At 44.8% G+C, this 14,616-nt stretch overlaps 1 protein-coding gene across 1 annotated transcript in view; it reads right to left on the bottom strand.

Annotated features, from left to right (window-relative positions):
- Positions 1-9,188: 9,188 nt before the first annotated feature.
- The window catches only part of Rpia (ribose 5-phosphate isomerase A), a 29,268-nt gene continuing 23,840 nt past the window's right edge, over positions 9,189-14,616 (bottom strand). The window contains exon 9 of the mRNA XM_048352522.1: positions 9,189-10,087. Coding sequence (XP_048208479.1) covers positions 9,990-10,087 — 98 coding nt within the window. The 3' untranslated portion in view covers positions 9,189-9,989. The remainder of the gene's footprint in view (positions 10,088-14,616) is intronic.

Here is a 14,616-nt window from a genome sequence, read left to right on the forward strand (position 1 = left end):
GAGTACAGGAAAAGTCTGATCATGGAGAAAGTCAAAACTCTGAACTCTAGCTGAACTGAGTAGATTTCATAGATTTTGCTGACATCCTTGTCATGTTCTTCTCTTTTTGCCTCCCAGAAGGGTGGTAGCCTACCTTGGTTACAAGCATTTCTCAAACACCAAACTTGCGGCTCAGATTAACCACATATACTAATACTAATAAACCACATATACTAATAAAGTTGTTTCACCTAATTTATTGCTAGCAATGTCAGATAATATTTTTAATGAGGACTATCATAAAAAAAAATACCTCTAGAATAAACTACTGTATGTGTGCCTTGGGTATAGCTGATGTTTTGTTTTCTTCAAGAGAAGCCTCACATTAGCATTCAAAACTCCAGTCTGGTCCCAGGTGTGAACGCCTGCCAAACCCACAACGTATTAACATGTGGGGTGGAGCAGGCAGGTGTTTTTCAGAAACCTAGCTTGTTTATCTTTATCCCCAAATTTAACCTATGTCACACAAACCTAGTACTATTCTGAAATTTTGCTCTCTCAAATTTTATCAGCTCATGTTTTACAAAAATTATCATCCAAACAGAAATTGTCTTCATGAAAAATAACGCATTCATCATGCTAAGTACGATAAGCCAAGCTCCAAAGGTCAAATGTCATGTTTTGACTCTTAAAATATTAACAAGGAGACGTAACCATGAAAGGGGAATCAGTGGAAGGGATGGGAAGGGGAAAAGGTGCTGGTAGTGAAGAGGATCAAGGTTAGATAGATATGAAGATAGCATAAAGGAACCCACAGTTTGAAAGAGGAAGGAAAAAGGAAATATGAGAGGTAAATTTACTCCAAGCATACTGTGTATATCTATGGAATTATCACAATGAAACACCTTGTACTATTAATGTATGCTAATAAAATGTGAAATACATTAAATTTATCAAACAAAAAGAATGAATTCCTAACAATAACTTTCCTAACAATGTGTTAGACAACTGTGTGTGTGCATGTGTGCCAATCCTGAAGCTTGTACTAAGGCCTGGAAGCTGTTCTTGAGCTTTTTAGCTAGCACTACATCATTTGAGCCACAGCGTCACGTACAACTTTTTGGTGACTAATTGAAGGTAAGAGTCTCCTGGACTTGGGTGGCTTCGAACTGTGATCATCAGATCTCAGCCTCCTTACTAGCTAAAATTATAAGCAGGAGCCACCAGAACCTGACTTTATCTGTTGATAGAATAAGTGAATCTATTAATATTGTTAGAATTGAAATGTAGTCCTATCATCTTCCTCCCAATTTTAGTTTTGTTTCTCTTCTAGTTCATTCTGTTTATCTAGTAATCTAACAGGATCTGATATCTTCATTTTTCTCATGTTCATGTTGATCTGCTGTTTTGTGTTGATAAATTGTTTTAGTTTTTTCTTTTCATGGAATGTTTTTGTTTTCCCTTCAATTATGAATGAAAGCATGGCTGGAGAGAATATTCTGGGTTGACAGTTGTTTCAGTACTTTTAAAAAAAATCATTTCAAGCTCTCTTTGCCTTTATAATTCCTGAGAATTCTGCTATTATACGGATACATTTTCCTATGTAAGTGACCTGCCTTTTCTCACAAATAACCTTAAGTATCCTTCATTTTCTGTGCTTCAAGTTTTGAACAACTTACAGTTTAACAAAATGAATACCAGGAATGTGGAACATGTACTGTTGGGGAGTAGGGTAGGAAGTTCCAGGGGAGGAGGGAAGATAAATGGACTGAGAAAAGATGAGCTAATGCAGTCAAAATATTTAATGTACATATGTCAAAACGGAGCCAAGAAAATTGAGGGGATGGGTAGGGTTGGAGATGCAAAAAATGATGAAAAGGATAACATTTATCAAGATACATTGTATTCATAACCAGACTTATGAAACTGTAATGTCTTTGTGCAACTACTTAATAGTAGTAATTTAAAATGCATTTTAGCTGGGCACTGGTATCTCACACCTATAATCCTAGCTATTCAGGAGGCTGAGAGCTGAGGATCACAGTTGGAAACCAGCCAGGAGAGGAAAGTCCATGAGACTCTGATTTCCAATAAACTACCAAAAACCCAGAATTGGATCCATGCCTCAAATAGTAGGATGCTATCCCTGAGCACAAGAAGCTCAGGGACGGTGTCCAGGCTCTGAGTTCAAACCCCAGGACCAATACACACACACACACACACACACACACACACACACACACACACACACTATATTGTACTCACAAAAAGATATGTTGTACAACTTTGTAAAGATACTTTTAAGTTTTTAAAAAGTTTTCTAGGGGCTGGGAATATGGCCTAGTGGCAAGAGTGCTTGCCTTGTATACATGAAGCCCTGGGTTCGATTCCTCAACACCACATATATAGAAAAGGCCAGGAGTGGCGCTGTGACTCAAGTGGTAGAGTGCTAGCCTTGAGCAAAAAGAAGCCAGGGACAGTGCTCAGGCCGAGTCCAAGTCCCAGAACTGGACAAAAAATATAAAGTTTTCTAAAATAAAAGAAACTTGAGAGTGAAAAAAGAACTTTGGCAAGAAGCAAAAATGCCTTTTAATGCTGTCCTGATTTATTTTTATTCTGCAACTCAACTTAGCAGGACTCGAGATGCCAGTAGGTGTAAATACAGTTCAAACTTCAAAACAAAGGGTAAGCTGAGGAAAGGATTGTTCAAATATTAGCAGTTAGCTTGGGGAAAACAAAGGTGTTGGCCCTGAGACTTTTAACAACCAAATGGGCCATTTATTTGAGGCCCATCCAGAATGATCACTGAGCTAGTCATGGCCTTTCCCTGTTGATGAAGCTGTTTCTACACATTCGTTGCTTATTAGGCAGTCTATCTGACGGTTACAGAGTGGAGGGAATAAAAAAGAAAGTTCCTGTTACCTATTTTACTGCTTATCAGCTTATGTGACTACAGTAAGTTTGACTAATAAAAAGCCTGGGCATAAGTATAACTTTTGTTTGACTGTGCTACCCTAGTATTGACAAAGAAAGGCAACATTCTGTAGGACCAATGTCTATGGAATAAATATTCCCTTATTTAAATACAGTAAAGTGTGGGGCACGCCTTGCATCATTAAGAGGCAATTAGCTGGCCCCACCTGTTTTCCCAGCCCTGGGGCCACGTGGATAGCCCCGCCTGCCTTCCGGGTTTCCACGGAGAAAGGCGGTTCTAGCTGGCCCCACCTCTCAGCCTTGGGACCACGTGTAGCCAAGATGGCGCCTGGTGAACCCAGAGGCGGTCCTGTGGGCTGTGACATAGAAGGCCACCTCTTAGGATTGGTCCCTCGGCTCTCCACCCTTGATGGATAGCTCAGGCATCCCTTCACAGCCCCTACTTAAGTGCACGAACCCCTCCCCTTCCGCCGCTCTCTGACCCGTTTAAGAGCGGCTCCTTTCCCCATTAAAGAGTCTTAGCGCTGACTTGGTTCCCGGACTGTCTGTTTGTCCTCCGACGAAAGCGACGAAAGGGGGGGCTGGTGTGGGCAGTCTGTCTCCCCTTTCTTCTTCTTGGCTCATCCGGGTGGGGCATGTTTTCCCGTCTCTCCCGCAGGTCAGGAGAGTGCGGGAGGCTAAAAACCCCGATACTGGCGCCCAATGTGGAGCAAGGAGGACGTATGAGGTGAAACTATCAGCGGGCCAAGCCAATCAAGTTCCGAGGTGAAGGTACCCCCAAAAAGATGGGGCAGGCTCAAACTCAGCATGATGATCGAGCGCTCAAAGCACTGAGCTTCATGCTCCAAAACGTAGGTTTGGAGGTCTCGGACTACCAGGCCAGGAGGGTCTGGGAAGCGTTGAAGCACACTGCACCCTGGGTGGCATCTGCCGACCTTTTCAGCCTAGCTACTTGGGATGGAGTAGAACAAATGGTGAGATGGAGGGAAGTTAGCTTGGGAGAGGAACCCTCTCCCGCACTCTTCTCAATCCTCTCTGACCTTAGGACTTGCCTCTCCCCAGGCCCCTTAAGGGAGAGCAACTTGGCTGGGGAAGCATCTGTGGGGGAACATCGTGGAGGGGGGGAGACAGCCCTCCTGCTGCCCAGTAGGGGAGGGAGGAGCCTGGGCCAGATCCCCCAGGTCCCAAGCCAAGCGCCCCTTCCTCAGAACACGTGGCGGACGGGCAAGGTGAGGATGGCCTCCGCCGTACCCCTCCCCCGCCGAAGGCTCCCCACCACCTTGTGCAAGCCTGGGAGAGCCCGCTGAGTCGCCCGCTCATGGCCGCGGCTCACACTTACCATGCACGGCCTTGCCAGTGAATGCTAACCCGGGTTGCAATAGGCCGACCCGGTGGTACCCCTGGGAAGCCCAGGATCTTAAAGAACTTAAAAAGGCAGTTTCTGAGGATGGACCTAACTCACCCTGGGCTGAAACCATCCTCCAAGTTCTGGCTCATCAACTGTGCACCACCCAGGATTGGAAGAGTTTAACTAAGGCCGTACTTCCTGGCCCACTGTACCTAAAATGGTGTGCTTTTTTAACGACAAGTGCCATTCTCAGGTCAAGAGCTGATCCCCCAGCTGCTGATCCCCCAGTCCCCATAACCTTTGGAATGTTGTCAGGGTCCAATGATCAATTCTCTACAGGCCTCCAACAGGCTGCTATTCCTGCCCCCTATCAAGAACAAGTGCAGGCCCTAGGACTGGCAGCATGGAAAAGGTTAGAGGAGGGCCCCTCGGAGCCCCCAATAACAGGAATTACCCAAAGGGCTATGGAGGACCTCGCCACCTTTATTGACAGAGTAGAAAAGAGCCTCCAAAGAAGTTCCCTCCTGGGCCTCTGTGGGACCAGTTTGTTAAGATGTTGGTTTGGGAGGGAATGACCACAGACCATAAACTAGCCTGTGCAGGGATGAAGGATAGATCTATGAAAGGGTGGATAGTTGCCACCAAGGATGTTGGTACTCAGGCCCACCAGACACAGTCGCTGGCTGCAGCCTTACAGGCCCAGATGGCTTCGTGCACCCATGCCACTTGCTGCAGAGCACACAAGGAGGTCTGTTTTGTGTGTGGCCAACAGGCCCACTTTAAGAGGGAGTGTCCTACAGGCCAAGTAAAACCTGGGGCCTCACAAGGACACCTCTCAGGCCAGGCTAAGAGGCAACCTAAAACACCCTGCCCCCGGTGCAGAAAGGGACTTCATTGGCAAAGGGAGTGTAGGTCTAAATATGACATTGAGGGGAAGCCTTTAAACTGGTAGCGGGGCACCCTCCAGCCCCGTCACCCAAAGAAGGCAACCAGTCCAATGACCCTGCTGGGGTCCACTGGACAGTCCCAATAGTCCTGGGAGTTAGGCCAAAAATAGACATCTTTATAGCAGGGAAAAGGTTCCAATGCTTGATTGACACCAGAGCAGAACAGACAATATTAAGAAAAGAGGAGGTTCCCCCACAATGGAGGCTGATCCCTGGGCCTCCGTTGTTGGGGGTGAGGGGTGGTGCTAGGCCTGAAGTAACCAGGGAATGGCTTGCCTGGCGAGATATAGATGGTAGGCAGGGAGAAGTACGCCCCCTGGTGGCGTCCAGCTTAATAGCTACTCTGCTGGGACAGGATATTTTGGGGGAAGCTGAGGCCTTTATCACCACAGATCGTGGCCTGTCAGGTAACTTTAGCAACTATCAGGGAGTTCCTCCTTTTGAGGCCAAGAGGCAGAGGGTTCCCGTTGCCATTTTGAGGCCTCATCCCCAGTCCTAGGGGCCACTGTTCCTACCGTCCCTGCCCATTCGATGGCTCCCGGGCCCCATGGTTTGGGTGGAACAGTGGCCACTCCCCCTAAACAAACTAGAAAAATTCAGAGAAATAGTATCAGAACAATTGACCCTAGGACATATTAGACCCTCGTTAAGTCCTTGAAACAGTGCTGTATTTGTTATACAAAAGGCTACAGGTAAATGGAGAATGTTACAGGACCTAAGAAAAATAAATGAGCAGATGATTTCCACAGGCACCCCTTTGCGAGGGCTGCCGTGGATCCCCTCCATTCCTCAGGATCTGACTCTTATTGTAATAGACATCAAGGATTGCTTTTTTTCCATTCCTCTTAACCCACAGGACTGTGAGAAGTTTGCCTTCTCTATCCCTTCGGTTAACTACCAGAGGCCAGACCAAAGATATGAGTGGGTGGTACTACCTCAGGGCATGGCTAACAGTCCGCCCTTCTGCCAGCATTACGTGTCGCAAGTCTTACAACCCCTCAGGGCCAGTCAGATATTATTTTATACGTTTATATGGATGACATCATTATTGGGGTGGCGGACACCCAAGTGTTGGGCGCCACCTATAAGGAGCTGTACGCAGTTGCCCTGGCACTTACCCATGTCCAACAGCCTATGAACCTATTCTCTGACAGTTTGTATGTAGTTAATTGGTTACCAACCCTAGTGTCCTCATACATTAAACTAGATAAAAATCCAATTACTCCCTTAATGATCCAAGTCCGGTCTTTACTAAAGAAACGGGCTGAGCCTATCTTTTTGCAGCACCTCCAAGGATACCAAGAACTAGCTGGGAATCTGGCACGAGGTAACCAAATGGCTGATCACCTGGCCACTAATGGGACTATTATAGCTATAGTCACTGCACAGCCTCAAAATTTTCAAATGGGATATCACAAGAAATGTACACACTGCCCTACTATGTAACTGTACCCTTTTTGCACAACACCTTGTCAAAAAATTTGTATTCAATTAATAAATTAAATTTAAAAAAAAAGAATAAAGAAAAAAAATTTTCAAATGGCTCAAGGACTCCATGGGCGTACACATTTAAACTGGAGAGGGTTACAACAAAGATTCCCCCTGGTTCCTATAAAAGACTTAAAAAGATCATAAGGACAAGCAGATCATGTATGCCATTTCGGCAGGTCCCGCCTCTGCAGTCTCCTGGAGTTAACCCCAGGGGCCTTAAACCTAATGTTATCTGGCAAACTGAGGTAACCCCCTATGCTCCCTTTGGAAAATTAAAATATATATTTATGTCCATAGACACCCACTCACACACCTGTTGGGCAACTACCCACTCAGGTGAAAGGGCCTGGCATGCTGAAAGCCATTTCTTACAATGTTTTGCCATCCTGGGGATACCTCTACAGGTAAAGACAGACAATGGGCCTTGCTTTATAAGCAAACCATTGCAGAAATTTTTTCAAATATGGAATATTAAACACACCACTGGAATACCATAAAATCCAAGGGGTCAAGCCATAATCGAGAGGCATAACAAGACCCTAAAGGACCAATTATTAAAACAAAAAGGGAGAAGCAGCCCCCATGACCAGTTAAGGACAGCCATGCTTACATTAAATATTTTAAATTTCTCCAAAGACCAACCTCTGACGGCTTAGGCATTGGTTAAAGCAGACACCTTATTTAAAGGTGGAAGTCCAATGGAAGGACCCCCTTACTGGATCATGGGAAGGGGCTTCAGATGTGTTTTTCCAATTGGGGAACCAAGCCCAATCTGGATACCTGCTAGAGACCCAAAATATTGTTCACCAGAATAACTACCCAAGAGCACTTTCTCTTGAGGTATGCCTTCTCATTCTCTCTAGAAAAAAAAAGACCGAGGTGGACTTTTTCCTGCTCCTCCCTGGAAATACGGGAAACCTGCTTGTGTGTATCATCAGCGGTGGACAACAATGGGGACAGCCAGCCTCCCTTCCTTCCAGTGCCCGGCCCTGCTTGCTTCTTGGACTCTACCTCGGCATCTTTTATGGTGCAATGTTTCCCTGTGGCAATACCACCTACAGCTTTGCCAAAGAACTGGAATGGAGTCTGCACTGTTGTCTCCCTTTTGCCTTTCCCCTGTTGTTGAGAGTAGGGGGGGAATAGGCGTTGGCCTTGGCACCTTGCTTCATATTTACGATAAGCTGTTTACTAACGACATGCGTTAAGTTGCTAGCACCTTGGCTGCCGTGGACCTCCAGAACCGCCAGGGCCTGGACCTGCTCACCGCCAGAGAAGGGGAATGCTGCCTGCCCACCCTGAGCAGCGCCAAAATGGACTGAACTCCAATTTTCCCTAGACTGAGCCAAATGGGTGGCTCCCTTACCCTCTCCCCCTCGTGGTAGAGACCCTTCATGATCCTTGTGTTTACATTACCTCTGTGTTTACACTTGACCCTTGCTAGGGTAAACAGGATTCCCCTATTTCTTAAGCAATGAGCCAGAGCTGTCCAGTTAATGGTGGTCTGGCAGCATTATGCTGCTTTTGGCCAATTGGAAGCCCTATGAGGTTGGTCATGGCCCCTACCAGAATGTGCATCCTACCAGGGTGTACAGGCGTGAGGCAAAAATAACAGGGCCTCCTCTTGAGTGCCAATTCCTCTCCCCCCTCCCCACCCCGAGTTCTTCCACTGGGCTGGCAAGCCCTGCACGTAGGTTTGCCTGAAGAGCTAGAGTGATAGCTAATGACGGGTAAGACATCCAGAGGGGGGTGACCTAAGACAGGCACATTCTCGAGTAGGGCGCCTCCTGCTAATTAAAAACAAAAGGGGGAGATGTGGGGCACACCTTGCATCTTTAAGGGGCAATTAGCTGGCCCTGCCTGTTTTCCCAGCACTGGGGCCACGTGGATAGCCCCGCCTGCCTTCCCGGTTCCACAGAACTGGAAAGGCGGTTCTAGATGACCCCGCCTCCAGCCTTGGGACCACGTGTAGCCAAGATGGCGCCTGGTGGTGAACCCGGAGGCGGTCCTGTGGGCTGTGACATAGAAGGCCACCTCTTAGGATTGGTCCCTCGGCTCTCCACTCTTGACGGACAGCTCAGGCATCCCTTCACAGCCCCTACGTAAGTGCCCGCACCCTTCCCCTTCCGCCGCTCTCTGACCCATTCTAAGAGCGGCTCCTTTCCCCCATTAAAGAGAGTCTTAGCGCTGACTTGGCTCCCGGACTGTCTGTTTGTCCTCCGACAAAAGGAGGGCTGGTGTGGGCAGTCTGTCTCCCCTTTCTTCTTCTTGGCTCATCCAGGTGGGGTGTGTTTTCCCGTCTCTCCCACAGGTCAGGAGAGCATGGGAGGCTAAAAACCCCAATAGTAAAGTATTGCCTACCAGAAACAAAGAAACCATTTACCTGGTTGTTGCTCAGATTTCTTGAGTAAACTCCACCCCTTACCTGGTATAAACTAGGTGAGCAAAACTAACTCACATTTCATTGCAAATTCTATAGTAAAGACACAGAGTCTGGCAAAATGGCACAACACTTTTTATTTCAAACTTCAAACCACATGAAGTGATGACGTCTGACGCCAAATCATGCAATATTAAAAGAACAGTAAAAATATTAACAGAAAGGATATCTTTAAAAAAAAAAAAAAGCAAGTATTTCACATTTTACTGCAGTGCTTTGGCAGTACTGGCAAGTATTTCTAGCCAACTGCTTCCAATAACAGGGGTGTGAAGGAGCCCCAGGGTCCCAGCCGAAGTCCCTCATTCCAAGTCCCTACACCACACTGCTCCACGCCAGATTCCTGTCAACCTGAACCTAAAATGTGAGTAGATATTGTGCGTGATCACAATGAAAGCTACCTACAAACCAAACAGAGTGGCAGGAAAGTAAACGATGTGTCTAGTAAGGCATCAGGAAATGGCTGCCGGCTGCCCTTCATTTCACCAGCTCCAAAGAAAGTCATTTTCATGGTAATTCAGAAACTTAATCAGCAGGCCGAAGTTGAAGATTTCTAAGACAGTCCTGCACTCTCTTGTTTATTTTTATTTTTGGTAAATGTTTCATATAAAACATGAAATCAAGTTCTACTGTATAAAAAACTGGATATTTTAATAGTAAAAATATATATGTTTAAATTTCTCTTTTTAAAAAGACACATAACAATACTTCAGAAGACTGATTTAACTTCTCCCCACCTCCCACAGTATCGACTGTCCGCCCTGGCAGGATACATTAAGGCAAAGGCTCAGGAGAGACACATCCACCTTGGCTGTGGCTGGAGAGACGGAAGGTGAGCACACTCCTCCTCCAAGGGTCAAGAGAAAGGCTTCTCCCTCATGTTCACCGAGCCATCCTGCATCCCAAAGTACACCCTCTCCGCCATGTTGATGAACAGCCCTGTGTCCACCACACCTGCAGGACAAAGAGAAGGATGAAGGGTCAGCATCCCATGACAAGAATCAAGGACTGTAGGATCACAGGAAGCAAACACTAGAAGTAATAGTGCACACATGACAAATCCGAAGCCTTACTCTTCACAAAGTAGATATCGATTCTGGCTATCTTTATTTCTTCATACCACCTCTTTCGCCCTTCCTATGAAGGCTTTCTTCAGGAGCCCAAATGTTCCAGCTCTGTCCATCGGTGCCTTTGCTTGTGCTCATCCCTTTGCCTGCCTGATCATCTTCAATTGCTCGAAGGACTGCTCTTCTTCATTTGTCCAGTGTATGACACATCTTCTTCCACAGAGACCCTCCAAGATGACTCTAAGCAGCCCCCACTCCCAGTTATTTTCAACCACACTACCAATTTTCCCCAGGAAACACATTAAAATATATAAATAATTCTTCAAATAACTAAGACAAAGAGAACCTAAGAGAAAAATGAGCAAGACTTCAAAGGCACTTGATAAAAGAAGCTATCCAGAAAGGCTACTAAATACGTTAAAAGATATTCAAATTAGCCCAAGTGAATACAATCTTATGCATTACCAGAATGAGCACGATGGCAGTTGGGTAAGATGCAAACAAGGCCATGTTACACCTTCATAGTGCAGAATTAACTGCAACAACCACTTGAGAAAATGTTTGTTAGTGATCTTCTAAAGATGAACATATTCATGCCTAGACACCCAGCAATTCTACTCCTACAGACAAGTACTATGCTCAAGGGTAGTGCCTAGACCCTGATGAGTTCAAGCTTCAGGACTGGAAAAAAAGAAGAATTTTTTTGGTACTAGTAAGCAGGAAAAGAGGGAAGGGAAGGACACTTAACTCGGCTTAATCAAAATTTTGAACTAACTGTAATCTTTTGTGTGTGTGTGTGTGTGTGTGTGTATGTGTGTGTGTGTGTGTGTGTATGTGTGTGTGTACCAGCCCTAGGATTTGAGCTCAGGGCCTGGGTTCCTGTCCCTAAGCTCTTTTTACTCAAAGGTAGTGCTCTACTACTTGAGCCACAGCTCTATGTCCAGCTTTTTTGGTATACTTGGAGAAAAACCTCACAGACTTTCCTGCACAAGCTGGCTTTGAACTGCAATCCTCAAATTTCAGCCTGCTGAGTAGCTAGGAGTACAGGCATGAACCAAGAGAAGCTGCATGAATTAAGTAATTCTGTGGGGTTTTTTATTGTTTCATTCCATATACACTTATTATTTAAGTATTTCTAGGTGCGTGATGCATGGTGACCCAAAGATGCAATGAGAGTTTAAATAAACTCCTCTATATGTACAACCTCACCAGCAACGTGGCCTCCCTGGTGGGCACACAGGCTACTGGCTCAGTTGAACTAAGAAATTTTAAAAGGATAAACAAAACTAAAACTTGCAGGGCAGCCCTCAATGAACAAACCACGTGGGGTCACTACATATGAAGGTCCCTGGACAAAACTGTACTGTCTTCAAAATAAGACTAAATCTTAGCCTCCTGAGGATTGCAGGCATAAGCCTGCACCCTGTTGCTACTTATTCTTTTTAATGTTTCAACAAAGGTGTATTCTACTGATTTGAGAGGTGCTTAAGATATATATTGGACATACTGACTTATAATTAAAATTGCTTGTTACATGACAATTTTTATTATAAATTATAATTTTCAATAAGTCCTGTACAACCAAAGTCTCCCAAAGATGAGTACCACAGCCCTCAAGCCCTATTCCTCTCCAAACCTCTGACATACAAGATGAAAGCTGCAATCTGACCACACAGTCAAAGTGGCTTCAAGAAAAAGGCTTTACGCGGATGCTGGTGGCTCACACCTATAATCCTAGCTACTCAGGAGGCTGAGGTCTGAGAACCAAGGTTCTAAGCTACCCAGTCAGGTAAGTCCATGAGATTCTAATCTTCAATGAACCACTAGAGACTAGAAGTAGTGCCATGGCTCAAAGCAGTAGAGCACTAGCCTTGAGAAAAAGAGCTCAAGGATAGTATTCAGGTCCTGAGTTGAAGCCCCACTACAAAAAAAGGGGGATGGGGAGGAGAGAAGGCTTTAAAGAAAACTCAGAATATATGAAAACAAAACTTTGAAACCTGTTGAATCCTAGGAGGGGAGAGAACAGATAAGAGTAAGGGGGTATGGAATGGGGTGCTTTGTATGGTTGTGTGGAAGCATACAATGGAACCTCCTTTGATAATCAATGCATGCTAACCAAAAGTCTTAATTTTGGGCTGGGCACAGGTGGCACAGGACTATAATCCTAACTACTCAGGAGGATAAGATCTGAGGATCACAGTTTGAAGCCAGCCTGGGCAGGAAAGGCTGTAAGACTCTTATCTTTAATAAACTACTCAGAAAAAAACAGAAATGGCATTGTAGCTCAAGTTGTAGAGCACCAGCCTGGAGCAAAGAAAGGCTATGGGACAATGCCCAGGCCCTGAATTCGAGCCTCAGGCATAGCAAAAAAAAAAAAAAAAAGTCTTAATTTAAAAAAAAAAAAAGGAGGCCGGGAATGTGGCTCAGTGTAGAGTGCTTGCCTCGTATGCATGAAGCACTGGGTTTGATTCCTCAGTACTACATACACAGAGAAAAAGCTGGAAGTAGTGCTGTGACTGAAGTGGTAGAGTGCTAGTCTTGAGCAAAAGCTCAGAGGCAGTGTCTAGGCCTGGAGTTCAATGCCCATGACAGGCCAAAAAAAAAAAGGAGAAGAAAGAAAGAAAAGAACAGCCGTGCGTGGAGATCCTGGTGATCACAGGGTAATCCTGTGGGAATGTCTTCAAATTACTGAGATGCTCCACCCCAAATGAAACACCGTGCAGAGGACAGAGAGGGCTAAATGTGAGCGCAGAGAGAAGGGCCCCAATGGTGTTGGTTCTTCAACAAAGAGGTGCTTGCTCCAGGTGGCCTGGATCTGAGACCCAAGGGAGCTGGTCTGAGTGGTACACCTTGGACATGAGCAAGAGGTCAATAGGAAGAGTGGTCGGCTTCTCTCTCCCTGCCATCAGTCCAACAGCAAAACTAACAGGCAACACTGGGAGGAGAAAAGGAGAGGCGATAACAAACCACTCTGGTGGGCATGTTGATAACACACTGCTTGATTTACTAGCTAACCTGTCCTTCATTTTCTTCAGGCTAGGTTCTATATTAAAAAAAAAAAAAAAGCTCTAAAAGTATGCAGATTCCACACATTTAGAAGAACAGCAAAATGAAGAAAAATCCTCACAAAGATCTTCTCAAAGTCTCATTGGACCCAAAAAGACCTAAGCAAGAGCAAGGGAGCTCCCTAGTGGGTACTGAAAGAAACACAAGAGGTAGTGCACCGGAAGAGCAGTTTCCTATCCTGACCCATTATGATCAGCGACCTCTGCATGTCTCTTCCTCCTGCCTTCTTGGCTTTTAGTTTTCCATTAAGTAGATAACACTAGTCAAAAGAATAAGTATGTATAATGCAATTCATCTGTTTGAATTAATAAGTTAGGTAAAGGCACTAGTAGACTAGTAAGAATTAGAGGCACACAGGAACTGATGATAAGCTGAATATTCAATGGCTGGCTTGGGTTAGGTATTTTCTTCAAATGTTCAGGTGATCCTTTGCGACCTTATTACTCTCAAGGATCACAAACAACAGCCAAGAAAAAAATCAGATAACCTAGCTACTGTGTACAATCATTGACAAAGGGTGAACAAACGCAGCTGAGGTGTTAGGTGGGCACTATGTTGAGAATGAACTGTGCAACTTGAGGCAGGGGACAGGAGGGAGAGAGAGTAAGGGAAGTGAGAGTATGGGAAGAGGTAGCATTGTCCAGGGAGAAATGTACTCATTACCCGACTTATAGAAAAGTGACCTCTCTGTACATAACAATGAAAATAATAATTTTTTAAAAAAAAAAAACAGCTGTTGTGCACTCTGGACTCCATTCTACGTCATTGGCAGGAATGGCTCACAAAGCCACACACAGAGAGACAAACAGCATGTTTTTTCTCATGTGGAAGAGCTAGATCTAAAATACAATGCATAATAACATCTACAGACAGGGCTATATATGTGTGTGTGTATGTATGTCTATACATATGTGTGTATATATGTGTATATATGAGTGTATATATGTATGTGTATATATGTATATACATACATATATGTGTATGTATACATACACACACACACACACATACACACACACACACACACACACACACACAGTCTTAAAGGATGGTATACTTAGGGGAGGAATCCAAAGATGTAACTCCTTTGAACAACTAATGTACTGTCTATCAAAATGAATACCAGGAAGTGGAAATGGAGGGGGGGAGCAAAGGGGAGACACAAATTGAAGAAGGAATTGGAGCAAATACAATCATTATATTCAATGTACATTATGTAAAAAAAAATTTAACTCAATGGACATTGTATAAAAATTGAACTACATTATGTAAAAAACTCAATGTACATTATGTAGAAACTTAACTATATAACTTGAGGGTAGGGATGGGATGGAGAAAGATGGGGGAAAT

Source organism: Perognathus longimembris, chromosome 8 (genome assembly GCF_023159225.1).
Source record: "Perognathus longimembris pacificus isolate PPM17 chromosome 8, ASM2315922v1, whole genome shotgun sequence".
NCBI classification, from domain to species: Eukaryota; Metazoa; Chordata; class Mammalia; order Rodentia; family Heteromyidae; genus Perognathus; species Perognathus longimembris.